This window comes from Suricata suricatta, chromosome 1 (assembly GCF_006229205.1).
Source record: "Suricata suricatta isolate VVHF042 chromosome 1, meerkat_22Aug2017_6uvM2_HiC, whole genome shotgun sequence".
NCBI classification, from domain to species: Eukaryota; Metazoa; Chordata; class Mammalia; order Carnivora; family Herpestidae; genus Suricata; species Suricata suricatta.
In genome coordinates this window covers 131,246,531-131,273,972 of record NC_043700.1, presented here as the reverse complement: position 1 = coordinate 131,273,972, position 27,442 = coordinate 131,246,531, and the positions used below count along the sequence as shown (strand labels likewise).

At 37.7% G+C, this 27,442-nt stretch overlaps 1 protein-coding gene across 2 annotated transcripts in view; it reads right to left on the bottom strand.

Annotated features, from left to right (window-relative positions):
* The window catches only part of PRKG2 (protein kinase cGMP-dependent 2), a 113,399-nt gene that overhangs the window by 18,827 nt on the left and 67,130 nt on the right, over nucleotides 1-27,442 (bottom strand). Inside the window, exons 11-14 of one of the 2 annotated variants that reach the window (XM_029925771.1) lie at nucleotides 25,858-26,011; nucleotides 23,547-23,683; nucleotides 20,879-20,968; nucleotides 18,463-18,604 (exon numbers count right to left, since the gene is read on the bottom strand). In XM_029925771.1, coding sequence (XP_029781631.1) covers nucleotides 18,463-18,604; nucleotides 20,879-20,968; nucleotides 23,547-23,683; nucleotides 25,858-26,011 — 523 coding nt within the window. Of the gene's footprint in view, nucleotides 1-18,462; nucleotides 18,605-20,878; nucleotides 20,969-23,546; nucleotides 23,684-25,857; nucleotides 26,012-27,442 lie in introns of those variants that run through there. The other variant, XM_029925694.1, reaches the window with a different exon arrangement.

The window sequence follows — 27,442 nt, the reverse complement described above, 5'->3', positions numbered from 1 at the left end:
ACAGTATGGTATTGGCACAAAAACAGACACGTAGACCAATGGAACAGAATAGAGAACCCTGAACTGGGCCCACAAATGTACAGCCAATTAATTTTTGACAAAGCAGGAAACAGTATCTAATGGAAAAGAGACAGTCTCTTTAGCAGGTGGTGCTGGGAGAACTGGACAGCAACATGCAGAAGAATGAAACTAGACCACTTTCTTACACCATACATGAAAATAAACTCAAAATGGCTGAAGGACCTGAATGTGAGACAGGAACTCATCAACACCCAAGAGGAGAAAGCAGGAAACAGCCTCCTTGACCTTACTCGACACATCTCCAAAGGCAAGGGAATCAAGAGCAAAACTGAACCCTTGGGACCTCATCAAGATAAAAAGCTTCTGCACTGCAAAGGAAACAATCAAGAAAACTAATAGGCAACTGACGGAAGGGGAAAACATAGTTGCAAATGACATATCAGATAAAGGGCTAGTATCCAAAATCTACAAGGAACTCACCAAACTCCACACCCGAAAAATAAATAATCCAGTGAAGAAATGGACAGAAGACATAAACAGACATTCTCCAAAGAGGACATCCAGATGGCCAACAGGCACATGAAATGATGTTCAGCATCACTTATCATCAGGGAAATACAGATCAAAACCACACTGAGATACCACCTCACACCAGTCAGAATGGCTAAAATGAATAAATCAAGAGACTATAGATGCTGGCGAGGATGTGGAGAAACGGGCACCCTCCTACACTGTTGGTGGGAATGTAAACTGGTGCAGCTGCTCTGGAAAACAGTATGGAGGTTCCTCAAAAAACTATCCATAGAACTCCCCTATGACCCAGCAATAATACTGCTAGGACTGCTAGGAATTTTTCCAAGGGATACAGAAGTGCTGACACATAGGGACACAGGTACCCCAATGTTCATAGCGGCACTGTCAACAATAGCCAAATCATGGAAAGAGCCTAAATGTCCATCACCTGATGAATGGATCAAGAAGATGTGTTTATATATACACAATGGAGTACTACATGGCAATGAGAAAGAATGAAATCTGGTCATTTGTAGCAAAGTGGATGGACCTCGAGGGTGTTATGCTAAGCAAAATAAGTCAGGTGGAGAAGGACAGATACCATATGTTTGCAACTCATAGGTCTAATAGGAGAACAGGAGAAACCTAATGGAGGATCATGGGGAGGAGAAGGGGGAAAGACAGTTGGGGAGAGAGAGTGACGCAAAATCTGAGAGACTACTGAATACTGAAAATGACAGGAGGGTTGAAAGGGGAAGGAGAGGGGGAGGGGGAAGGGAGGTGGTGGTAATGGAGGAGGGCACTTGTGGGGAAGAGCACTGGGTGTTATATGGAAACAAATTTGACAATAAACTATTTAAAAAAATAAAGTACAATAAATAAAAAGTAAAAGTAAAAATTTGAAGAATATATATAAAATACTATATATTAAAAAAAAAAACATTACTAACAATGTCTGTACCCTTCACGTTTTGGCATTCTAAACAAAAAGCCAGGATCATCTCATCTCAACTTTGGCCAGACTGTGTACACTTTCAGTCCTTCTCAGGAAGGCCACTGGTGATTAACACCTGTATGAACTTATTTGTTTTGTAAATACACAGTCAGCACCCACTATCAGCCAGGCTCTGCGCTAGGCTTAGAGATACAGAGCTGACTAGGAGAAAGTCAGAATATTGGGAGTACTTATACATATGTGATTAATATTACTTTATGTGATACATGATATAGTAGAAAATTGTGCAGAGGGACAAAAACATATACTTCTGGGACATTAGGGAGAAGACACCTAGGGAATAGGTCATTAGAAGGTGATAGCTGAGCCTGGCCCTGATTGAGAATCAGGAAGTCTCCTTGGTTAATGAATTGATGCTACCCTCATCTGTCTTTTCAGAATAGGGCCCTCCACTTCTCTGAGACTCTATTCAACGAACTAACTCTGTGCACAGAATAGAGACAGGAAAGAAGGCTGGACCAACAGAAGGCTCTCTCACTGAATGGAGGCAGTGTATATGACTGACGTCCTGCCCTGCAAAACAAACAGTTGGTTTCTGTCCACAGGGGTTATTTAGCATGTACTTTTCATCTCTAATGCATACAGACATTATTTTAATAAAACCACCCTCCACCACCCTGAAGTAAACAGAGACACAAATTATACCTGGGCCTCAACATGCACATTTTAATAGTTTCATTATGCCCGGACTATCTCAACAATATGGCAAGAATAGTGGCTAAAAGAAAATAAAGTTAATATATCCAAAGAGGCCCTCACCTAAAAGAGTATGTCAAGAACTAGAAAATCCAGGCCTTGTTTATTCATTTGACTATTAATACTTAAAGTCTTTGTTTTACCTTGAATAAATCTCTTAGAAATTTAGCTTTTCACTAATGCTTTTTAGTGCTTATCATACAGCAGCGAGGATTTCCTTATTAGAAAAAGGGAATTTAAACAGCCTAATTCGAAGTGGGCTTTTACTGTTTTCTTTTGTCTATACAAAATGACTCATAAAGATGATATCTAAGGGATGACTGGGGATATTGTAAAATTAAAATTTGTAACCAACTGAGATTAGCTTATCCACTTATTCCCCAGAGAAAGAACCAATATGAAAATCCCAGCTAATTTTAAAGACTGAAATCTAAGAGATAAGAAAGTAATGCTTATAATTGCATTTGTGTGCATGCACATATGGAAATATTACATTTTGCTGTTTCATAATAGTCTTTCAACTCACTTTTTTTTCATTGTATTTAAGTTTTCCATTTCAAAATGACTGGAAGTTCATTAGACATTTAAGAAAGTTTTCCAGCCCTAAAAGTGGTGAATTTTAATTGGAATAGCTGGTTTTGTTTTTGTAATATGTGAATATTGGCCCACAGAGATGGCAATCATTATATTAAGATTTTAAGATTTATGAAAACTTACCACCTTTCTCCTTTGTTCTCATCAACTGTGTTTTAATCCATTTGGTCAGAGCAAATTCACACTCAGACCCATCCAAAGTCACATACCTAATAAAAAAGGCCCCAGATTCTCTGATGTCAAATTCTTTCTATTCTCTACAGACATTTATACCACCTCTGTCTGGTACCACTCTGGACTCCACCATGAAGCCTCAGTCTTTTTTTAACACTAGCTCTTCTAAGCAATGTAAGTTCCTTCCTTGCTTCATTCAATGAATATGTATTGAATACCAGTATATACCAAGCACCAGGATACAAAGCCCCATGCCTCCCAGAGATCACATTAAAGAGAAAGAGGAGAATATGCATAAAAACAGAAGATCATATATAGTAATGCCAGACAGTGACATATCCTATGAAGAAACATCTGGCAGAGTTAGGTATGGAGGTCAATAGGAATTTTACTTTAAATAGGGTGACTACAAAAAGGTTCTTTGAAGATACAGCATTTGAGCAGATTTCAGCAGAAATCTGTGTGAAATTAGAAAAAGGGTTCTATAAAAATCTAAGCAAGAGTAATTCTGACAGAGAAAGAGCAGTGCAAAGGCCCCAGCATTTAGGGACATGCATGGTAAGTTCAAGGATCAGCAAGAAGGCCAGTGTGGTTGGGTCACCATGCGAGGCGAAGAGAGAGACATTCAATGAGGGCAGACTATGTATTGGTCTCGTAAGCCCCAGAAAGAGCTTCAGATTTTTTTTGTCTAAGAGACTACTGGAGGATAAAGAAGAGTAATGCATGTTCTAACGTCTTTAACATTTAACATGCTTAATGTCTTAAAACAATCATTCTAGACAAAGAACCCCACTTTTAAAAAAAGAAATTCTAATAAAACTGGGCTTTCAAGACGAATATTAGAGAAACTACACAAAGGTTTTCTCTTGTCTCTATTAAATATCTATTATTAAAAGCATCTTACATTATGCTGGGAAGTTAAAAACATTAAATCTCCAAAGGTTTTAATGAACTAGAAGGTTTTAAGCTGTTTCTAAACCTGTAGCAGTGACTGCATCATTCAGAAATAGAAAAATTAGCATTATGGCTTGTTGGAGCCTGTGTCCAGTAAGTGTTAGGTTTTTTCCCAGAAGTTTCTCTCTGGGTCAGTAAATTTGTCAGATATTGGTTCTCTTGGTCACATAAAAAGTGGATGCAAAATGACCAGTCTAATTATGCCAAATGATTCATGGGGACATAACATTCCAAAAAAATATTTATGTGGAATTTTCAGGTCACTTACTTTGCCCAAGTCTAGACAAGGGTAAAATGGAATCTGTTTATTCTGTCTGCAGTAACCAAAGACGATTTCACACCCTTGCGATACTAACATCCATCCACTAAAACAGGCAGCAGTGGATGGCTTCCGCCGGACGGAAGTGGGGGTGAGGGAAGCGAGGGTATGGGATGGATGAGTCTTTCATGGCATCGGCCCATTTTTATGGGGGTGTGGTGACTCACCTGAAATACTTAGAGCATTCACTAGGAAGTGGGCAAGATCAAGAGGAACTCTGCATGCATGAGCACAAACTGAAAAACATCTTTAAAGGCTCATCTTATATGCCACCGCCTCTTTGAAGCTTTTCTTGCATTTATAGGACTAATTATTTTCTCCTATGAAGTTCTTTAACATTGTTTATATTCCACAGTTACATCCCTTATGCAGCATCATCTAGTTGTGTGTGAATAAATCTCGCTTCTTGAGGAGAAGCATTATATGCTATTCATTTTGTAGCCCCTACAGCATTTGTAACACAGCAGATGTTCAACACCTGTTTGGTGAGAAAAGCTGCATGAAGAGATAACTATTAACATCAGTTTCAATAAGATATGTAAATGTGTATGTATGATCTTTACAACAGCTTTTGAGCTAGTGACTATTACCCCCATGTTAAAGATGAAAAAATTAAAGTGTTAGAAGGTCATGGATACTGGAGGTGGCTTGAACCAGGTTCCAAAGGGAACTTTCCCATTTTGCATAAATTGATGAGAAAGTAGACAATATTTAAGGGCAAAGAAGCAGTACACATTAAGCACATTGGTGGGAAAGGCTGAGTTGTTAATAAATACAGCTGATAATGGTCTGGGAAAAGGAATATAGCTGAACTTGATGACTCCTTTTATTTTTCAAGTTAGGAAAAACTCAATACCTATAAAATATGTGACATACATGCAGGTTATAAAGCATGGGCATAAAGGCACCCCTGTGCCCACCACCAGGTTAACAATGCAGAACTAATGCAGAAGTTCTGTGTGCTCCCCCCATGGTGTCCTTCTGTGTGTTTCCCAAGAGGTCACCACAATCTGAAGACAGATAGTGTTTTTGTGTTTGTCAGGGACTTGTATTCATTTTTAATTTTACCACACAGTTAAAATCCTTAAGTAAAATAAATTCAAATTTTAAAAAGATTTAGGTAAATCTTATATTTATTTTGCACCAATTGCCCATTTTCATTTAAAATTGTACTTGTGTATTTAATTGATAGTGGAGTGTATTTATTTTCACTGCTGTATCATATGGCACTCAATTAACATGTGGTGATTTTTTGTGTCTATTACACTGTCAGTGGGCATTTGTCTTATATCTAATGGTGTGCTATCATAGAAACACTTCTATCAACATCATCTTCCATGTTACCTGGCAGATGCAGGTGACAAATGGGAGAATTACAAGATCAAAGAGGCGGTGTCTTCAATCTTACTACATATTGTCAAATTACTTTCCTTAGGGAACCTACTGTTTTACCACTCCCTTCACCAGCAGCATGTATAGCGTTCCTGTTCCTCACCATCCTTGCCATCCCTTAGTGATATTGACTTTTATTTTTGCCATTTTTAAGTATCAAATCACTGTGTTTTCAAATCACATTCCCCCCTCCACATTAGTAATTGGTTTGAACTACAGCATTATAATTAGTTCTGATACCTGGGAGAGTTTCCTCCCACCCTGTTCTTACTTGTCTTCAGAAATGTCTGGGCAATTCTTGGCCCTTGGTTATTCTATATAAATGTTAGAATCAGTTTGCCAAACTTCCCAGAAAGCTTTGCTGGAATTCCACTGGAAGTGCATCTCATCTCTAGATCACATTGGAGACTATTCATTTCTTTGTGATGTTCAGTCTTGCTATTTTTAAACCAAGTATCTCAGAATTACAGTAATTAATGCTATATCTACTGTAACAAACATATTTAAGAAAGTATGAAAGCTTAAAGCTCTACATTGATTTATCCCTCTTTTCATAATGAGCTTTCTTGAGCAGTAGGGGGATCTCTAAGCGGTGGGACAGACACACAGGCTCTTTCCATGTTATGGCTCTGACCACTTCAAATCTCAGTGTTTGTTGGCCACTAGTCATAAAGACTGCATCAAGATCATGTGTAGGGATCACTATCAGCCCCAGTCTGATAATGGTACAGAGTGTGTCAGTTCACACTTCACTAGCTGGAACTGTGCCCCAAGGCCACACTTGGCCACAAAGAAGGATGGGGCATTTTGTCTAGCTCTGTGCCCAGAAGAGAAGACGACTATTAATTAATATATTTTAACATCTGTCTATAAATTCATCTAAGTTTCTCAATAAAGATTTAATACATTTTTGTTAGACTTAGTCCTAGACTTATATTTTGATTTCTATTATGTAAAACATATATATTTGTATGCTTTTTTTAAAATGGTATTTGTATTCATATTCATTAACTATGGTTTTGATAATTATACATACACTTGCTTCTTATATTACTAATCTTATATCAGCAATCATACTAAGCTCTTTATTTAGTTTTAATAATTTATTGTTACATTCTGGATTTCTATATAATCCCATCACATAGGAAAATAGGTTTTGTTGTTTATGTCTCAATCTTTTTATTTTATATATATCTCCCTGCGTTGGGTTAAAACCCCTAGCAAAATACCGAAGTGCTTATTTCACTGACTTTTAAAAGTATATTTCTGGCATTTCATCATTATGTACAGTGTTTGCCCCAAATTTTTGTTGCATATCTTACATTGGGCTAAAACAATTTACTTCTATTCCTATTGGCTAAGATTTTATCATAAGTGAATTTAGAAACATAACAAACTTTCTCTGCATCTATTGAGGTGATTACATCATCATTTTTCTTTTTTAATCTATTAAAATGGTGATTTGGTTTAATAGAATTTTTAAAAAACTTTTTAATGTTTACTTGTTTTTGAGAGAGAGAGAGAGAGAGAGAGAGAGAGAGAGAGAGAACAAGTGAGGGAGGGAGACATAGAACTGTCAGCACAGAGCCCAACACGGGACTCAAACTCATGAACTGTGGTATCAGGACCTGAGCCAGAGTTGGATGCTTAACCAACTGAGCCACCAGGCCCCCTTTGGTATAATTTTTAAATATTAAACCATGCTTGAATTCCTGAGATATATCCAATTTTGTTAGGATGTCTTGTTATAGTTTGTATTCAGTCTGCTAATATTTTACTTATGATTGTTACACTAAATTTATGAGCTAGATGCCTAGATGAGACATTAATTTGCCTTCTTCACAAGTTTCCTTTGGAGAACCAAGTTTATACTAGCCTCACAGAATAAGATGGAAATTATCTCTTACTTATTTCTGAAAGAATTCACCTATGATTATAATTATAAGTCCTTGAATGAATTCTCTGGATGTGGAGTGTTATAAACTGAATGTCTGTGTCTCTACAAAATTCTTATGTAGAAGCTCTAATCCCCAATATAATGATACTTGGAGGTGGGGCCTTTGGTAGGTAATTATTTGACAAATTAGGCTAGTCCTCATGAATGGGATTGGTGCCCTTATGAAAAAAGACAAGAAATGGTCTCTCTGCCACGTGAGGACACAGTGAGAAGACAGCCATCTGCAAAGCAGAAAGAGCTCTCACCAGAGCCCAACTATTCCTACATATACAGCACTTACATAAACAAATACATACTTCATATATAGCAGTAAAGTTGCCCCAATACTTTCTAAACTATATAAATCTCTGCTTTAACTGAAATTATGTTCATTCCTAATGGTATTTATCTGTAGCTCTTCTGTTTTCTTTTGATCAATACTTCCAGTTTGTTAATTTTATTAGTCTTTTCAAAACTGCAACCAACCTTGGCTCTGTATCCCCTTTATTTCATATTGTATTAATTCATATGCTTAACTTTATTTTTTTCCTTTTTTTTCTTTGGCTTTTGTTCCCCTCATTTTCATCTTCTTAAGTTGAATGCTGAGCTCATTAATTTTTAGGCTTTCTTGTTTCCTAGTTGGAACATTTAAGACTATAAATATCACTCTATCATTTTAGTTGCAACCCACATGCGTTGATATGTAGTATCTATTGTGCAACTCTGTTTTATAATATTCATTAAAATGTCATCTTCACTGATCCTTGAGTTGTTTTGAAATATCCTTAAAATTTCAGTGAGGTGAATTATGATTTCTGCTGGTGGTTTCTTCCTGTTTGTTGTTTTTAATTTCTACCTTAAATACATTGACATCAGTGAGCAAAAACCTATTTTGGGATCTTTCATCATTCCTATATGCTAAGCAATGTGCTAAGTCCGGCAGTAAGCACCAGAGCACAAGGTTCTGTCCTGACAGGGCTATTAGCATAGAAGGGAAGATAGGTCATCAAGAAGAAGACAACAACAACATGTAATATGCTCTACATTGTATTTTCCTAAATAATACTCACTATGAGATTAAGTTGCCCTATTACCACATGAGAAGTATTTATTCACATGAGTTAACAACACAACCATATATATTTATTGATGAGTGATGGGTTAATAACACAACCATATAGTATGTTTATGGATTACTAACAAGTTTTCTCCTGAGCAAACCCAAGAAGGCTGACTACCACATAAATTCTGCTTGGGCTGAGAACAAGGTAGGGTTTTCTTTAAATTCTTTAAATTCTTGGGGCACCCGGGTGGCTCAGTTGGTTGAGCATCTGACTTCGGGTCAGGTCATGATCTCATGGTTTGTGGGTTTGAGCCCCGCATCAGGCTCTGTGCTGACACCTTGGACCCTGGAACCTGCTTCAGATTCTGTGTCTCCATCTTTCTCTGCCCCTCCTCTGTTCATGCTCTGTTTCCTCTCTGTCTCTCAAAAATAAATAATAAATGTAAAAAAATGTTTTTTTAAATAAATTCTCAATTCATTCACAGTAACGAGAAGAAAGGTCCTTAACCATATTGCTTTCATCAGCTTTCCTTAGCCTTGAAAGTAGAGAAAGATTCAGGAAATTATTGGATGGTCAAGTCAGAGATGGTGATGTGAGAGTCTTCATGTTCTTTTAGTAATATCCTCTAATCCATAATCTTCTCACAGTGTGTTTAGTGAGTGACAGCTTGGACCAGGTTGGAGTCATTTGGGAGCAAATCTGGCTGGCAGTCTCAGTCAGAAGACAGCCTCTTCTTCTTGAAGAAGAGCAGAATGAAGTCTTCATCCCTCATATCCTACAAATTCATCCTCTGTAGTTATCACAGAAAGGCACATCTCTACCTCCTCTAGAGAGACTCTTCCAAACCCCAGACCTTTCTCTTACCTGGGTCTTTTTTTCCAGGTTTTCATTGGTTGTGCTTTGCTGGAAAAAAATAAAAGACCATTCTTTTCTTGCTGTCCTTAGACAGCTGATCCTTTACAGACATTGCCAAAAAAAAAAAAAAAAAAGTAGGGAGATGAAAAACACCATTTAATCAAAATTTGTAGAATGAGGTCATGGTCAGCCTCACAAGAAGTATGTGATGTCCAAGGCCAGACTGCTTAGTGTCCACCACCTAGATGTGCCTTCCTGCTGTGCTGTCACCAGGCATGCCCACCACCCCCACCTCCACTGCAATCCCCTCAGGAGCCTTCAGGGGAACAGCTCAGCTGGGCTGCCAGCCGACAACCTACTACCTATTTTTCATATTTGCTGAAACTTGCTCTTGGCCTAGTGTATGATCAAATGTCGTTAATTCAAAGGGAACAGTATCCTATAAGCCCATTAGATCAAGTTTATTAATTGTGCTGTGCACATCTCCTAAAGCCTTAATGATTTTTGGTCTGGATGTTCCATCAATTTCTTAGAGGCATATTAAAATTTCCTACAGTTGTTCAATTCTGTTTATTAGTTCTTTAAAATTATTTTTGAAGCATTTTAGTGGGTAAATAAAAGGATTTTCATAGCATCTTGGCAAAATGAAGCTTTTGCCATCAAAGGGTAACTGTATTTGTCTCTAGGAACACTTCTTTCCTAATAATGAAACCTGCATTTAAATTCATTGACTATTTCCCAGACAGAATTTTTCTATCCTTTTAACTTCCAGCTTTCTGTATCCTCATTTTTCAGGTCTGTCTCTTGTAAACATCATGGAACTGATTTTTATTTTTTAAATCTATTAGACAATCTTTATTTTTTTTAACTGGAGAGCTGGCTACACATATTAGATTTCTTTCTACTCTCATTTTTTGTGCTTTCTCTTGGATTATTTTCTCGGTTCCTGTTTCTCTCTTACTGCCTTCTTTTAAAATGACTGACATTTTCTCCCACTTTAATTCCAATTATACCTACACTCAGTTTTCATGCTGCTGTTGTTTATTTAGCATTTCCTCATTTTCAATAGTATATAGGAGAATGAGAATTATTACTTTATATCATAATTCTAAAAGATGTAACATGTTTACCATCTTTCTAAGGTGACATCTCAGACCCTTCATCAGGGATCACTTTTCATCTCCCTTAAGCACATCCTTTGTATGAAGGTGGTAAACACCCTTCATCTTTGATTGAAAATGCCCTTATTTCTCCCTTTCAAAAGATAGTTTCCCTAGATTTACAATTCAAGTTTATCAGTTATTTTCTGTCAGTAGTTTAAAAATACTATTCCATTGTGTTCTGGAATCTCTTGTTGTTATTGTCAACTGAAAGTCTAATTTTTACTACTTTATATGTAAACTGTTTTTTCTCTGATAGCTTTTAATAATTTCTCTTTGTTTCTGTTGTCCCCTCCCACAATAAATCTCACGGTTAATCAGGGCTTTCCCAGTGTGACCAACAGGATATTTTGGAGGGGCCAAGATATGACTCTGAGAGTAGGTCTTAAAAGGCATCGTTGCTTTTCCTTGGATGACTCATTCTGAGGGAAGCTAGCTGACATTCCATGAAGACCTTCAACCTATAAAGAAGTCCCTAATGGCTCCAAATAACAGCCAGCATCAATTTCCCAGCCATATGAGTGAGTCACCCTGGATTTAGATGCCCTGGTCAAACCCTACACAAGCTTCCAGGTGACTGAAGCCCCGGCCAACATTTGACTGAAAATTTATGAGATTTCAGGTCAGAATCACCTAGCTGAACCACTCCCCAAATTCTAACCCATACAAATGGTAAAAGATCAAAAATGATTCTTGTTGGTTTAAGCCATTACATTTTGGAGTGATTGGTTCCACAAAGATAGTAGCTACAGCAAATACAATTTGTCCCAAATGGGATTTGCTGGGGTTCCTTTACCTGATGACCAGTGTTTTTTATAATTTCTGACAAGTTCTCAGCCATATTTTCTTTACATACTGCTTTTCCCCCACTTTCTATATTATATTTACCTTAGACTCCAGTTTAAAATTTTAAGAACTTCTCATTGTATTCTCTTATTTTTCATCTTTTTTGTGACTCTATGCTACTTTCTGTGTAAATTATTTAAATTATCTTTCAGTAAATTGGTTTTCTCTTTGTTAATTGTCTGACATTTAACCTATTACATTTTCAAATTAATGTATATTTTACAAACAATAATATGCATAGACTTTTGGCATGCATTTCACTGAAATTTGATCTAGATTATACATGTAACCACAACTACCATATATAGTCAAGGTACAGACACCCATTAGGTCAGAAAGATGCCCCTTTCCAGACAAATGCCTCTCCCAGAAGCAATCATTGTATTGATTTCTACCATCTCTTCTAGAATATCAATACATGTAATTATTCAGAAGATACTCTTTTGTATCTGACTTCCTTAGGTCAACATAGTTTTTAAAATTCATTCACAAGGTTGCTTATAGTAATTCATTCCTTTATACTGCTGAGCCGCAGTCCATTGCTGAATGGTTTATACATTTAATTGGTTATGGATATTTTGGCTGTTTCTGACTTGGGGACTTTTAGAAACAAAGCTGTTATAAACATTCTTGCCCAAGACTTTTGAAGACTTGATTTCAGTTGTCCTAGATAAATACCAAGGAGTGAAGTTTCTACCCGGAAGTCAAATTTTTTGTCATAGATAAGGTGTATGCTTGACTCTCTATGAAACTGACAAATTATTCTTCACTTTACAATTCTTTCTCCACTAGAAATTTGGGAAAAAGTCCTCATCAACACTTGTGTCAATCTCTGAAATTATAGACATTTTAGTGGGCATGAAATGGTTCTTCTTTGTGTTTTTAATTTGCATTTCCTTGATGAAAACTGATATGGCTCATTAATCGTTCCAATGTCTTCTTTTCTGGAGTAATTTTTCAAGATCTTTGATGATTTTTTTTAAATTAGGTTGTCTCAGGGCACCTGGGTGTCTTGATCAGTTACACATCCTACTCGATTTCAACTCAGGTCATGCATCTCACAGTTTGTGAGTTTGAGTCCCACTTCAGGCTCTGTGCTGATGGTGCAGAGCCTTCTTGGGATACTCTCTTTCCCTCTCTCTCTTCCTCTCTCTCTCTAAAATAAATATTTTTTTTAAATTGGGTTGTAATTTTATTACTGAGCTGTAGGAGTTATTTATATATTTCCCAAAACAATCAAGTCCTTTGTCATATAGATATGTATTGCAAATATTTTCTTGTAGTCTATGGCATGCCTACTCATTTCCTAGTGTCTTTTAATTATCAGAAGTTTTTAATTTTGATGAAGTCCAATTATTATGGACTGCATGTTTGGGTCTCCCCAAAATTCACATGTTGAAACCCTAATCCCCAATACGATGGTATCTGGGGGTAGAGCCTTTAGGAGGTAATCGTCATGAGGATCAAACCTTCACGATGCAATTAGGAACCTTGTAAGAAGACAGCCGCCTGCCCCCCTACCCTGTCTGTGTGTGCCTCCCTCTCATGCTCTCTCTCTCTCATTGAAAGAATGAGAAGTCAGCTCTCTGTCAGCCTAGAAGTGGTCCCTGACCAGTCGGATACCAGATCTGCCAGCATCTTTACCTTGGACTTCCCAGACTGTAGAACTATGAGAAATACATGCTTGTTATTTAAGTCATCCAGTCTATGAATTCTTATTATAGCAGCCTGAAATTTTTAAGATTACTATTATTTATGTTCTAAGACACCTCTGCCTACCCCATGTTGTGAAGGTATTATTGTATGTTTACCTGGGTGTTTTATAGGTCCATAATCCATTGTTAATTAAATTTTCTATATTGTGTGAAGTGGGAGTCAGGTTCATGTTTATTTTCCACATATGTATATCCAATTGTTTCAGCATTGTCTATTGAGAAGTCTGGCTTTTCTCTTTTTTGCCAAAAATCAGCTGAAGGTATATGTCTATTTCTGGGCTTTATACTGTTAGACTAAGCTATTGGTCTATCCTTGTATTATGGCACTGCCTTGATTACTGCAGCTTTATAGTATCAGCTATTATAAATTCTTCAATTTTGTTCTTTTTTAAAAGTGGTTATTAATTTTTCTAAACTGCATTTCTATATAAATTTTAAAGTACATGCCTCAGTTTCTAAAAACACACCAACTGGGGTGCCTGGGTGGTGGGTGGTTCAGCTGGTTAAGCATCTGACTTCAGCCAGCATCATGATCTCAGTTTGTGGGTTCAAGCCCTGCATAGGACTCTGTGCTGACAGCTCAGAGCCTGGAGCCTGCTTCAGATTCTGTGTCTCCCTCTCTCTCTGCCCCTTACCCACTCCTGCTTTGTCTCTCTCTCTCTCTCTCCCTCAAGATTAAATAAATATTTAAGAAAAAACACCTACTTTGATTTATATTACAATGGCATAGAATTTGTAATCAATTTGAAGAGAACAGACATCAAATATTGAGTTATCCAATCTATGAACATAGTATACCTTACCATTTAGTTATATTTTTTATCTAAGTAATAGTTTGTGGTTTTCAATGTGGAGGTCTTCCACATTTTTACATGTTAAATGTATTCAAATTTATTTTATAATTTTTTATGTTATTATAAATTGTATTCTATTGACTTTGTACTGGTAATCATGCTTAATATTTCTAGTACTTTTTTGGTCAATTCTTTAGACTTCTCTACATAAACAATCATGTTTTCTGAAAATAAAGACAGGTAATTTCTTCCTTTCTCATCTTTGGCCTTTCATTTCTTTTTCTTGGTTTATCACACTTGCTAAAGTTATAATGTTGTAAAAAAAAAAGTGTAAGAGAAATATTCTTACCTTGTTCACAATCTAATGGAAAACTGTTCACTATTTCACTGTTAGGTATGATGTTAACTAAAGGCTGCCTTATACAGTGAAGTGTGCCCTGAAATGAACAGGTGTAAACAGCTGTATCAATGTGGATTTTTTCACCCAGCATGGTTCCCTTTTTTTCAAGGTCTGAATGTTTACTTTTTGTTACTGTTCTTCACACATTTTTACACTTATATTATCATTAATCCCAACAAGAAGATTAGTTCAATGCAAGCAACTCTACCATTAATGAAACTTCCCTGAATATATAATTTGATTATTATATTCATAAGTCCTTAATAGGAGTTTTATTTATTAGTTTTTTTCTAAACCTGTTACATTTACTTCTCTGCCCCTTACTCACTTGACATTCCCTCTCTTATGTTTTAAAAGGCATTAGATGTATTAATTTTACATTATGTGTATGATTATTCCAATATATGAGGCATTTATATGTCTACCAAGGAACGTTCCTGGTACATTTTTCCCATATATATATTTTTTGTTTAATTTTTTTTAATGTGAGCTCAGACTCTCTGGGACTTTATCTCTTGGAGTTCTTTGTATCCTGAGTTAAGAATACTTTCATCCAGAGAGAATGTTCACTGATTCTTGAGAAGCTACCAACATAAATCCATTTTCAATTTCTTGCACAAGTTTTTCCATCTTTGAAAACTGAGCACCCAACCTCCATGAAGACAAGCTTAGAGCCAAGAATTCTTAAAGGGACTCTTCTGTTCCTCTACCAAATGCTCAATAAGGAGGAAAACATGTTTCTTGCATGTACTCTGTCTTTATAAATTAAATCTTTTATTTTTCTTGTTTTCTATTTTTCTGAGAGTGTAACATTTTACAAATGTTCTCTGATTTCAACTTCCCACACTGCCCAAGTACAAAACCTGATCTCCTGTTCCCAGAAGGTGCAGCTACTAAAATTAAACCTCTAGGTCATCTCGGATTACTGGGTGCCCACAAGACAGCAGCTTCCTTGTTTGAGTTCTATGCTATACTCCTGCTCAAGCCTGGTTCCCACCTCAGGAGAATCCCAGATGCTGTCTCATGAAGTCAGTTGTGCACGTAGTGCTGCTTTCACGTTTTATCCACTATTTTTTAGACATTTGGTAGTGAGAGAATTTCAGTACATCTAGTTTGATATATAGCCAGAAATGGAAATATTGAAAATTTGTGTCTTAATCTCTAAAGGCTTTAGCTGTCATTCTTCATTTAACTAGTTGGCAAATGAGTTAGCTAGATGGATAACAATGGTTAACAGGAGAAATATTTATTGACCTCCATGTCTGTGAATAATAAATATGCTATCCAATTTAAAACAAAACAGCTATATAAAAAAAGAAATTAATCAAATGAATAGTCTGCATAACTCATGATGGTTTTAGTTCTAGAATATTCCAAAGGGTTTCCTTAAATAGCTGTAAGAGGCATAGCCAATGAAGGAACTGTGAGGAAAGAGAAGTGATTGAGGCCTGTGTTAGTACTTCACCAGTTCTCAAAGCTGTCTTTCACAGATAAAATAAAGCTTGAATGGATCAAAACGTTTCTTGGAAATTTACCAGATTTCACATGAAAAGACTTATTTTACTCCTTTACTATGGAGAGAAATCACTTAGCAATTACACATAATAAATTTAATTCCTAAGGCTAAATAGGAATAGGCTAAATCACATATTACTCTATGTAACATGTGGGTGATAAAACCTATCTCTTCAATTGTTAAATATATTAATGGCAAAATGTTTAGCACAGTTTGTTACACATAACATACTAAACTTCTTATAAAATGGTAGCTATTGTTTCCACATATAAAAGTTCTCATGTGAGAATCTTTTAATATCTTTGTAAATGTTACATTCTGAGATGGTTTCATGTTCCTGACAAACTGACAAAATAAACTCAGGAAAACTCAGCCTTCGCTCCCCATCCTGATGGGTTCCTTCCTGAGGTCCGAAGTGCCTTGGTTTCTCCTCACTTATGAATGCCTAGTTCTCTTATAGTTTCACACTAAAAGCAGTTGATGTTATTGGTAGGTTTTGTTTTGTTTTGTTTTGTTTTAGTATAACCTGCCAGGGAATTCATGTTAGGCATTAGAGGATTAAAAGTTGGATATCAAGGAAAGTCTCTGTTCTTAAGGAGTGTAGAGTCTAGTGTCATGATTCTCAGCCCTACTTGTACTTTAGAATCACCTTACAAAGCTGTCATCATCAAGACAGTATGGTATTGGTACAAAAACAGACACGTAGACCAATGGAATAGAATAGAGAACCCAGAATTAAACCTACAAATGGATGGCCAATTAATCTTTGACAAAGCAGGAAAGAGCATCCAATGGAAAAAAGACGGCCTCTTTAGCAGGTGGGGCTGGGAGAACTGGACAGCAACATGCAGAAGAATGAAACTAGGCCACTTTCTTACACCATACACAAAAATAAACTCAAAATGGAGGAAGGACGTGAATGTGAGACAGGAAACCATCAAAACCCTAGAGGAGAGTAGGAAACAGTAGGAAACAGCCTCCTTGACCTCAACCGCAGCAATTTCTTACTCGACACATCTCCAAAGGCAAGGGGATCAAGAGGGCAAGGGACCTCATCAAGATAAAAAGCTTCTGCATAGAAAAGGAAACAATCAACCAAACTAACAGGCAACCGATGGAATGGGAAAAGATAGTTGCAAATGACATGTCAAATAAAAGGCTAGTATCCAAAATCTACAAGGAACTCACCAAACTCCACACCCAAAAAATAAATAATCCAGTGAAGAAATCGGCAGAAGACCTGAACAGACACTTCTCTAAAGAGGACATCCAGATGGCCAACAGACACATGAAATGATGCTCAGTGTCACTCATCATCAGGGAAATACAAATCAAAACCACACTGAGATACCACCTCACACCACTCAGAGTGGCTAAAATGAACAAATCAAGAGACTATAGATGCTGGCGAGGATGTGGAGAAGCAGACACCCTCCTACACTGTTGGTGGGAATGTAAACTGGTGCAGCCACTCTGGCAAACAGTGTGGAAGCCCCACAAAAAACTATCCTCCCTCCCCTATGACCCAGAAATCGCACTGCTGGGGATTTACTCAAGGGATACAGAAGTGCTGATGCATAGGGGCACATGTACCCCAATGTTCATAGCAGCACTGTCAACAATAGCCAAATCATGGAAAGAACCTAAATGTCCATCACCTGATGAGTGGATCAAGAAGATGTGGTGTATATATACAATGGAGTACTACATGGCAACGAGAAAGAATGAAATCTGGCCATTTGTAGCAAAGTGGATGGACCTTGAGGGTGTCATGCTAAGTGAAATAAGTCAGGCAGAGAAGGACAGATACCATATGTTTGCAACTCATAGGTCTAACAGGAGAAACATAACAGAGGACCATGGGGAGGGGAAGGGGGGGAAAAAGAGTTAGGGAGAGGGAGGGAGGCAAATCATGAGAAACTCTTGAATACTGAAAACAAACTGAGGGCCGAAGGGGGGGTGATGGGCATGGAGGAGGGCACTTGTGGGGAAGAGCACTGGGTGTTACATGGAAACCAACTTGACAATAAACTATGAATAAAAAAATAGAATCACCTAGAAAGATTTTTTTAAAAAGCCTACCAACATTCATATATGTATCTTTTCTCTATATACAGATAGTGGTTATCTTGGGACAGAAGAAAGACGATAATTGTATTTCCTTATTCCTTATAAACAGTCCCTATAGGTAGCAGGAATGTATTAAAACCTACTTAAATTTATTAAACAAAAATATGAACAAAATCCAACTTGTGGGTATTCTACTAAGTGAATCCTTAGCGGCAATCATAAATACAGTTGCAATATTAAATTCCTAAGCCAAAAAGAATGTGCTCATAACACTTCTCCCTGTGTTAACTGTGCCAATGTCACAGGGCATATGCCCCATGGTACAAATAACCAGTGTACCAAAATTAAAAGAAATTTGCGATTACAACACAACTTTGTGTTTAGAAAAATATCTCTTATGATGCTGTAAGTTAGAGTCTTTGTCTTACCAATTTGAGATAACCCTCAGCATCTAGAATTAAGTTTTCTGGTTTCAGGTCTCTGTAGATAATACCTAGTCGGTGCAGATAATCAAATGCTTCTGTCACACAAGCAACGCAGAACTTGGAGGTGGGTTCATCAAAGCTGCCTCTGCAACGAAATCATTTTCCCTCTTAATACTCTAGACAGACATATTTATGTCTATTCTATGTGTCGATTATTGCTTTGGTAAATGTATACAATATGAATGTTTTGTAGGGCATCAACACTAAACAGCATTTTGTACTGCCAATGAACTAGACTAAAGAAATTTAGGGGGATCTTCGGTGCAAGCGTGATAAAATTAAAATTAAAACGTCTACAACCAAATAACTATTTCTGGTAATCAATATGAACATACAAAATAGCAACATAAGGAAAATTAGCCTCTGTTAGACATTTATGGCAAACTCTGGAGAAAATGCAACTACTTTAACGGGTAGTTTAAAGCAGACTTCTGTAATTTATTGCTTGACTTAAAATGACTCAAGTGATCATTTTCATTTCCTGTTGGTATAGCATGTAACAATAACCCATGTAGAAATAGGGTCATAGCACCTTCCTGTTTAGTGTGTACCTCAGTGATGGTAGAGTTGCCCTGTGTCAGCACTGTATGTGGGGTTACACAATGAGTTATTAAAATATGGCAGTGATTTGCTGCACCTAGTAAGAGAAGGGTGTGGGTTTGGAATAAGAGAAACTGGCTTGACTCCTGTTTCCGCGGTCACCGTGTCCTCAGGCAATTTGTGTGACTGTTCTAGCCTCAGATCCCTATCTGTCAAATGGGTTTACTATTCACTCAACAAGGTTTGTTTTGAGAATCAGACAGTGCCTAACAGATAGTAGCAACTGCCCTTTCTAAACAGATTTGCCCGTGGAAGCAAGGGTAGAGGATGCAAATGTTTTTGTAGGTATCATGCACAAGTCTTCACAGGCTTCCAGGTTTTCCCCATTAGGATCCATCCAAAAACAAGTCCCTAATACAAGCACATCTACATCTTTTCAGATACTTAAAAGTCTCCTATTACCTAGGTCTGTAATTCTCCATCATGAATGCACATCAGGATTTCTTGAGAGCCAGTTAGAAATTATTTCCGGGGCCCCACTCAAGATGAAGCAAATCATAACCTCTGGCAGTAAGGCCTAACATTTTGGCTTCGTAAAGCCCTCCACTTGACTGTGAAAAGAAGCCAGAGTTGAGACCCACGGGCCCAGGTGATACCGAACAAATGTGTGGCCTGGCATTAACCTCCACCATCTCGTGAAAACCTGCCTTCCCATCCTTTGCTGGCCTCATCTTCTACTCCAGTTCTGCTGCAAATTATCCACAAAGAGACATAATTCTATTTCAACCTTCCTGTCATACCTTACATTGGTTTCCCTTCCCCCCTACCTTTCCCAATTTTGTTCTTTAGAATTTAGTTACAGTCTTTCCTCTGTCATCACATTTTTAGACCTCTCCTCTCTTCTGAGCTTACAATCTGCAACACTCATTTGGCATTTAATTACAAATTGTCAACTTCTCTGTCATATTTAGTTTACACATTAAATAATAAAATGCATTGGGGCACCTGGATGGCTCAGTCAGCTAAGCATTTGACCCTCAATCTCAGCTCAGGTCCTGTTCTCGCGGTTCAAGAGATGGAGGCCCGTGTCGGGCTCAGTGCAGAGCCTGCTTGGGATTTTCTCTCTCCCTTTCTCTCTGCCTCTCTCCCACTTGTGTATGTGCACATGTGTTCTCTCTCAAAATTAAGAAACTAAAAAAAATAGTGGGATGTCTTAAAACTGCATATTATGTTATTTCCCCAAATAAAATCTAAACTTTACCAGAGGAAAAGTTTATACTTTTTATCCTTTTAATTAGAAAAGTTTACATTGTCTAGAAAATGTCCACACTGTCCACAATGAAGCCTTGCCCACTGGTGGTGCTCAATAAATGTCTGTGGTTTCAATTATGTAGGAATCACCCCTTTTGTAAAACTGAACCTTCACAGAAGACTCATTCTGCTTTTCAGTGGGAACTTCACACTCCCCACTGCCTTTTTTCATTTCCCTGGGAGAGATTCAGAATCAATACCATTTCAATTTATAGCTACACTGCCTCAACTAACCATGTGACTGTGGAGAGTTCACAGTCTGTGGAAGCCTGGGATTCATTGATCCCTAATATGGAAATGACACCAACTGTCTTACAGTGTGTCTATTGCATAATTATAATGTTAGCCATGAAAATATCCCTATTACTATTTTATCAAGTCATAATATTTTCTTAGAACCATTAGAATGGTTGTAATGACTTCATATTTCTTTAAATGATCATGAGTAACACATCCCTTAGGTCAGATGTGAGAACACAGGCTATTGTTTATAATCCTTTTCCATTACCTGTCCCTTAATATACTCCACAGCTCCCCACCTAAGCAGGCCTCCAGAAGCATGTATACATACTTATTGTCCTTGAAAGTGCGATACAATCTGTGAAGACACATAAAAACATGGTTAGCATTAAAAATCTATTTTTGAAAGCTTTGTAAAGTTGCTTAAGAACATCACCAATAACATTTGGAACACTGGTGCTTATCTCATTCCAAACATCCTACAGCTACCTGGGACTTCTCACAAAATCCTCCTTGATCATCCTTCTTGTCTTGTTTTGCACATGTTAACCCCTTTCTTTAGACTGCCCATCTTCACATAGTTTTATTGGATTATATATTAAGTAATATATAATTAATTTATAATCAAATGAATATGTATATTCATCGGACCTTTATGATATGATTGTAACTGTAATGGTTGTCCTCAAGAGCAATAAGAAAACTGGGTCGCATAGCTAATAAACGGCCGATCAGGGATTCAAACCTAGGCATCTTGGATGCAGAGCTCACATTGAACCACTTTATTAGACTACTTCTGCTGTCTGCACATGATCTGGCCGCTAAGCTTTCACCCACTATTGAAATATGGTACGCTGCCCAGCACCCAAACAGGTTCCACACAGACTGACCTTCTTCATCTCAGTTTCACTGCAATAGCGTTATCCCTTCCTCAAGACCAAGTTCATTATCCCACCTACAAAAAGAGCCTCACTTTCCTCCAGAAGCCCAGAGACCTCTACATATGTCTCCTTTATGAGCTGCCTTCATGCCCATGTCTATGTCTCTTACGTCTTCTGGTTAGTCTCAAAAACTAGACTGTAGACAGAGACCTGTAAGCAGTAAGTTTACTGGGAAGTGTACCTGGGAACAACATCCATCAGGGAGGGACAAGACACACTTGGGCAGCAGGAGAGTTGGGCTATTCTAGGTTCTAGTTTCAACAAAAGCCTCAGCCTCAAGGAGCTCTTGTCATTATTGGATGCAGGATGTACCTGGAGATAGAGTACAATCTTGGGCAAGGTGGTTCTGTCTACCTTTGAGCAATGGCCAGGAAAGGACCAAGCTAGAGTCCTCAGTTGGCAACACTCCCAGAAGGCAAAGTAACGACAGCCTCAATCTTGATGTGGGTCTTGGGCAGGGTACCATATTTCAATAGTGGGTGAAAGTGGAGTGCCCAGATCATGTGCAGACAGCAGGAGATGCCTAGGTTTGAATCCCTGATCGGCCATTTATTAGCTATGTGACCCAGTTTTCTTATTGCTCTTGAGGACAACCATTACAGTTACATCATATCATAAAGATCAGATGAATATAAATTAATTTGATTATAAATTATATATTATTTAATATATGTTATATACCTGCATATATAATATATAAAGTAAATAAGAATAAACATTTAAAATATATATTACACATATTATATATAAGATATATATATCCTATATTTATAGCATATATAGCTTGCTAAGAAGAGTGTCTGGCACATGTTAATTTCTCAATAAATATCACTAATATTTATTATTATATTATTATTGCCTTATTATATGACAGGCATTCTGCAAAGAGCTGGAAATGAGAACAGGAATAAAATCCAATCCATGTTCTGAAGCTGCTCATGATAGTTAGTTAATGAATTATTGATGAAAGGGGGGGCATTCTGGGAACATAGTTAACATAAACAATAATTGGATGATTCTATTGCCGGCATTGCCTGGGTTCGAACTTTGTTTTAAATTTTTAAAACTATTTTATTTATTTTTGAGAGACAAAGACAGCAGGTAAGGGGCAGAGAGAGAAAGAAACAGAATCAGAAGCAGGCTCCAGGCTCTGAGCTGTCAGCACAGGTACCCAATGCAGGGCTTGAACTCACCAACTGTGAGATCATGACCTGAGCCGAAGTCAGATGTTTAACCAACTGAGCCACCAAAGTGCCCCCAAACTTTTTAATCTTAAAAAAAAAAATGGGTGTGGGAATATGGGTAGGTTGGAAGATTTTCTCAAGAAATTTGATGAAAAAACATAAATTCTGTTCATTATAGAGGCACTTTACATCACCCAGGAATCACTAAAGCTACACTCTGAAGCCAGGAAATAAGAAAATATGTCTTGAGTGGCCTACACCACTAACTCATGAATCACAAGTAAAGAGAGCTGTGGCCTAGAATAACATGTCTCTTCCAAATTCTGGGCATAACTACAGAAAGAATAGTGCCTACTAGGAGATGGAGCTTTTCCGCATCTAGGCACTGCTAGGACCACGCTCCGTAGCTCCTTGGCAGCCTATGTGCGCCCAAATGTCACTTCTTGCAGAAATTCAACAGCAGCTTGTCCCCTGAGGGTATCAAATGAATTCTTTGCTTCCTAAATTCTGCAGTAGGTATGGATTAAATAATCAGTTCAAATTATTCCACAATAATTTTACAGTCTCACACACACACACACACACACACACACACACACACACACACACACCTTTCCTGAGATTTACTCGAGAGTAAAAAAAAAATCTGAACTCTTGACTCCAGACCTCAAAGTTCTAACATTTGTGTGTTGCAGCTCTGACAGGGATGGAGAATTCAGAGTGGGGTTTTCCCTTTCTCTTCTGTTCTCTTGCATGAAAACATTCAAAAGAGCCTACAGTCCTAAATTCTGGAGGCCAAATGCTCACTTACTTCACGATGAAGGGAGAACACAACTCTTCTAGAATCCTCTTTTCTGAGTAAACGTGCTCCTGTTGCTTAGTGTCAACGATGTGCTTCTTTCTTATACACTTCATAGCAAAAGCCACATTCTCATTTTTCACTTTAACCTATGTAAGAAGAGAAAGAGCCCTCAAAACTTAGTAGGAAAGATTTGTAACATCTGTATAAAACAGCAAGAGTTAAAATTCTTTCATATTTAAATTGTATGTGACCCTTCAACCACTCATCCCTGGGGAGACTAAGTTTTATTTTATTCAAATATACATCCGTCCCTTTCATTGTAATCTCATTGTAATTTCCAAAGGAGTTCACATATCTGGAACATGGTCCTAAAATCTTTGCATTAACACAAGAAAAAAAACCCTCTACTTAGACTTAATGTTTAGAAATCTATTCACTTTTGAGTGTGTGACCTAAAAAAAAGTTGACCAAAATTCTTTTTTCATAAGATCCACTTCTTTGATTTTCAAAACAAAACATATTAAATCAAAACTCGTATCTGTGCTATCCATTACGACAGCAACTAGTCACATGAGGTTTTTTAATTTAAAATTAATTGAAATTTAAAATTCAGTTCCTCAGTCGTACTAGCCACATTTCCAAGGCTTGCCAGTCACAACTAGCTGGTAGCTGCCCTCCAGATAGCAGAGGGATAGGACATTTCCATTGGTGCAAAAAGTTCTTTTGGAGCCTGATGCTTTAGATGGACAAACAAAAATTTCCCTTGAAAGGAAATTAAAAAAACTTAATATAGATGTTTATCCAGATCGGCTTAAAGCTCCATAAGCAGACTATACTTGGCTAGTGATGAAACTGCAGAAATGGCCGCACCCCATACTTTGCTCACATTTGCCACTAGTACTGCCTGGAACTTTTTTAAATTTATTTTTTTAACATTTTTATTTACTTTTGAAAGACAGAGCATGAGCAGGGGAGGGGTAGAGGCAGAAGGAGACACAGAATCCAAAGCAGGCTCCAGGCTATGAGCTGTCAGCACAGAGCTTGACGCAGGGCTTGAATTCATGAAATGTGAGATAATGACTTGAGCCAAAGTCGGCGGTTTAACCCACTGAGCCACTCAGGCACCCCTGCCTGGGACTTTTAAACCAGTGGTGGAATTACTGTTTCAATTACTATCATCTAACTGTATTTAAAAAAAAAAAAAAAAAAAAAAACAGATCCTAGCATTGTTAATTCAATCCTTTTGCCAGGATCTTTGGTAAAAAACACCGCTGCAGATGGAGATTGACCTTGTCATTCCACATGGCATAAAAAAAAACATGACAAATACTCATTGGCTTATTAAGAAATTGTTTCTTTCCCCCTCACCCATCAGATAGGAAGTTCTGACTGGGTGTGAAGTGTACTATCCAGGTCTCCTGGCAGCATTTCAGATCTGCTCATGTCTAGGGCCATCCGGCAGATGAAGGTGTCAGCCTGGTATCCGGAGGTTAATGTACAGTGAATCGTGACAAATCTGCTGGGCAAAGAAGGGCTTGGTAATTGCCAAGGGTTCAGAGCCATCTGTGCCCAGTAAGGTCACAGATCTGCATTCTACAATTTACTCAGAGCACTTGATCTGACAGTACCACTCTGTTACTTCTTGGACGTGAGTTATAAAGCTCAGAGAGGTGGTGATATGGAAAATACAGCCCAAATCAGGCCATAAGTTCCCAGCTGTCCTGATCAACACCGCAGAAGGCTGCTCTTTAAATATTCCTTTACATTTGTCTTCTTTTCTTCTTTTTTGATGGAAAATCTTGAGCAACCTCAAAATAGGATATTAAAAGCCAAATATAGACATGGCGGTAGAGTTGTGTAAACTATAATATTAAAGATTTTATTCCCAAGGTACCTTCTCTGGACACATTCTTCTTTTCTTAGTATACAGTTAACGTGTCATATGTGTGTGCGTGCGTGCGTGCGTGCGTGCGTGTGTGTGTGTACATTTTGCTGTTAGAAAATACATTTTTAATGTTTTATAGCCTCTGGGAATGCTTACTTGGTACATTTTCCAAAAATTATAATCAAGAAAAAAATCACAAAAGGATGTGATGCAAGAAGCTTGAAATAAGAGCTGTATTATTACAAGTTACTTATGAGCCCACACCTGCTACTATACAACACACAGAGTGAAACGTTACTTTCTCAGTTTCAGCTCAAAGCAACATTTAAGATAGCAATAACAATTCATATATTCCTCCAAGATACCCTGGAGTATAAAACAAACAAAAAAAAGTCAAAAGGCTTCTCTCAGATGCTTGAAACGTAAACCCCTTACAAGCTCAACTCTTCCGAACCCACCAACGCCCAGTGTGGCGATAATCTCAAGGTTCTGGAATGGGGATGATGAGGAAAATCTGGCCACCTTCTCCTTCAGCTGAATCATCTCCAGAGAGAGTGCTTTGGACAGCTTCCAGTTAGACATGGATCTCCTGCAAAACAAAAGTGAAATTTTGCATACACTCCCTTAGGCCAGGGTCAGGCCACACTGAAATACCACTCTTCATAGTAGTATTTCTGCCAGTAATTACTGCCTACGGCTGCTACCAAGGCTGGCTCAACTTCTGTAGGGTCAGATTCAGTTATGTCTGTGGAGAAAAACAACAGAATATACAAACAAAAACCTCTCTCTCTCTCACACACACACATTAATAGGCAAGTGTCAAACTGAATCAATGAGAGGTAAAAAGAGTTGAATTGTGTAGTATTTAAAGTATATCTCAATAAATCTGTTGTTGTTTTTAAAAAGTCAATGAGGGGCGCCTGGGTGGCTCAGTCGGTTAAGCCTCCGGCTTCGGCTCAGGTCAGATCTCACGTTCGTGGGTTCGAGCCCCGCGTCAGGCTCTGTGCTGACAGCTAGCTCAGAGCCTGGGGCCTGCTTCCGTTTCTGTGTCTCCCTCTCTCCCTCTCTCTCTCTCTCTGCCCCTCCCCCTCTCATGCTCTGTCTCTCTGTATCAAAAATAAATAAAACATTAAAATTAAAAAAAAAAGTCAATGAGCGGAAGTAAAACCAATGAGCCATTCCTTTGCTACACATATAGAAGAATGCCACATTGAGATGTCGGCTGGGTTTTGCTATCTTTGTCAGGTTCCGAGGCTCTCCCTGGCTGAACCAGAATAACTGCTTAGTGAAACATGAAAAATACATTCGCTACTTTATAGCTAAGTATCATTATTTGGAAATACTCATTTTTCTCTTTTAAGGTTTACTGCTCTGGATTGTATATTCATAAATTGTTCTTTGACATAAAAACTGCAAATATATTCCTTGCCAGAAAAAAACAAAACAAAACAAATAAAAACAACAACAACAAAAAACCACCAAAAAGCAAAAAACTTCTGAGGTTCTGATTGAATGCTCTAATTTAAATGTCAGTTTTCCAGAACTTTTGACTCCAGCTTCATTAGTATTACCTGGTGAATATATGCTTCAGTATTTACTCTATAAAACGTAAAGGATTTTCAAATAATTTTATTTTATTTTTTTTGCAGTTTGATTTTACATTTATTTTTTTCCATAATATTTTATTGTCAAATTGTTTTCCATACAACACCCAGTGCTCTTCCCCTTAAGTGCCCTCCACCATCACCACCACCTCTTTTCCCCCCTCCCCCTCCCCCCTCAACCCTCAGTTCATTCTCAGCATTCAATAGTCTCTCAAGCTTTGCATCCCTCTCTCTCCCCAACTCTCTCTCCCTCCTCTGCTCCCCCTGGTTCTCCATTAGGTCTCTCCTGTTTTCCTGCTAGACCTATGAGTGCAAACATATGGTTTCTGTCCTTCTCTGCCTGGCTTACTTCACTCAGCATGACACCCTCAAGGTCCATCCACTTTCCTACAAAGGGCCATATGTCATTCCCTCTC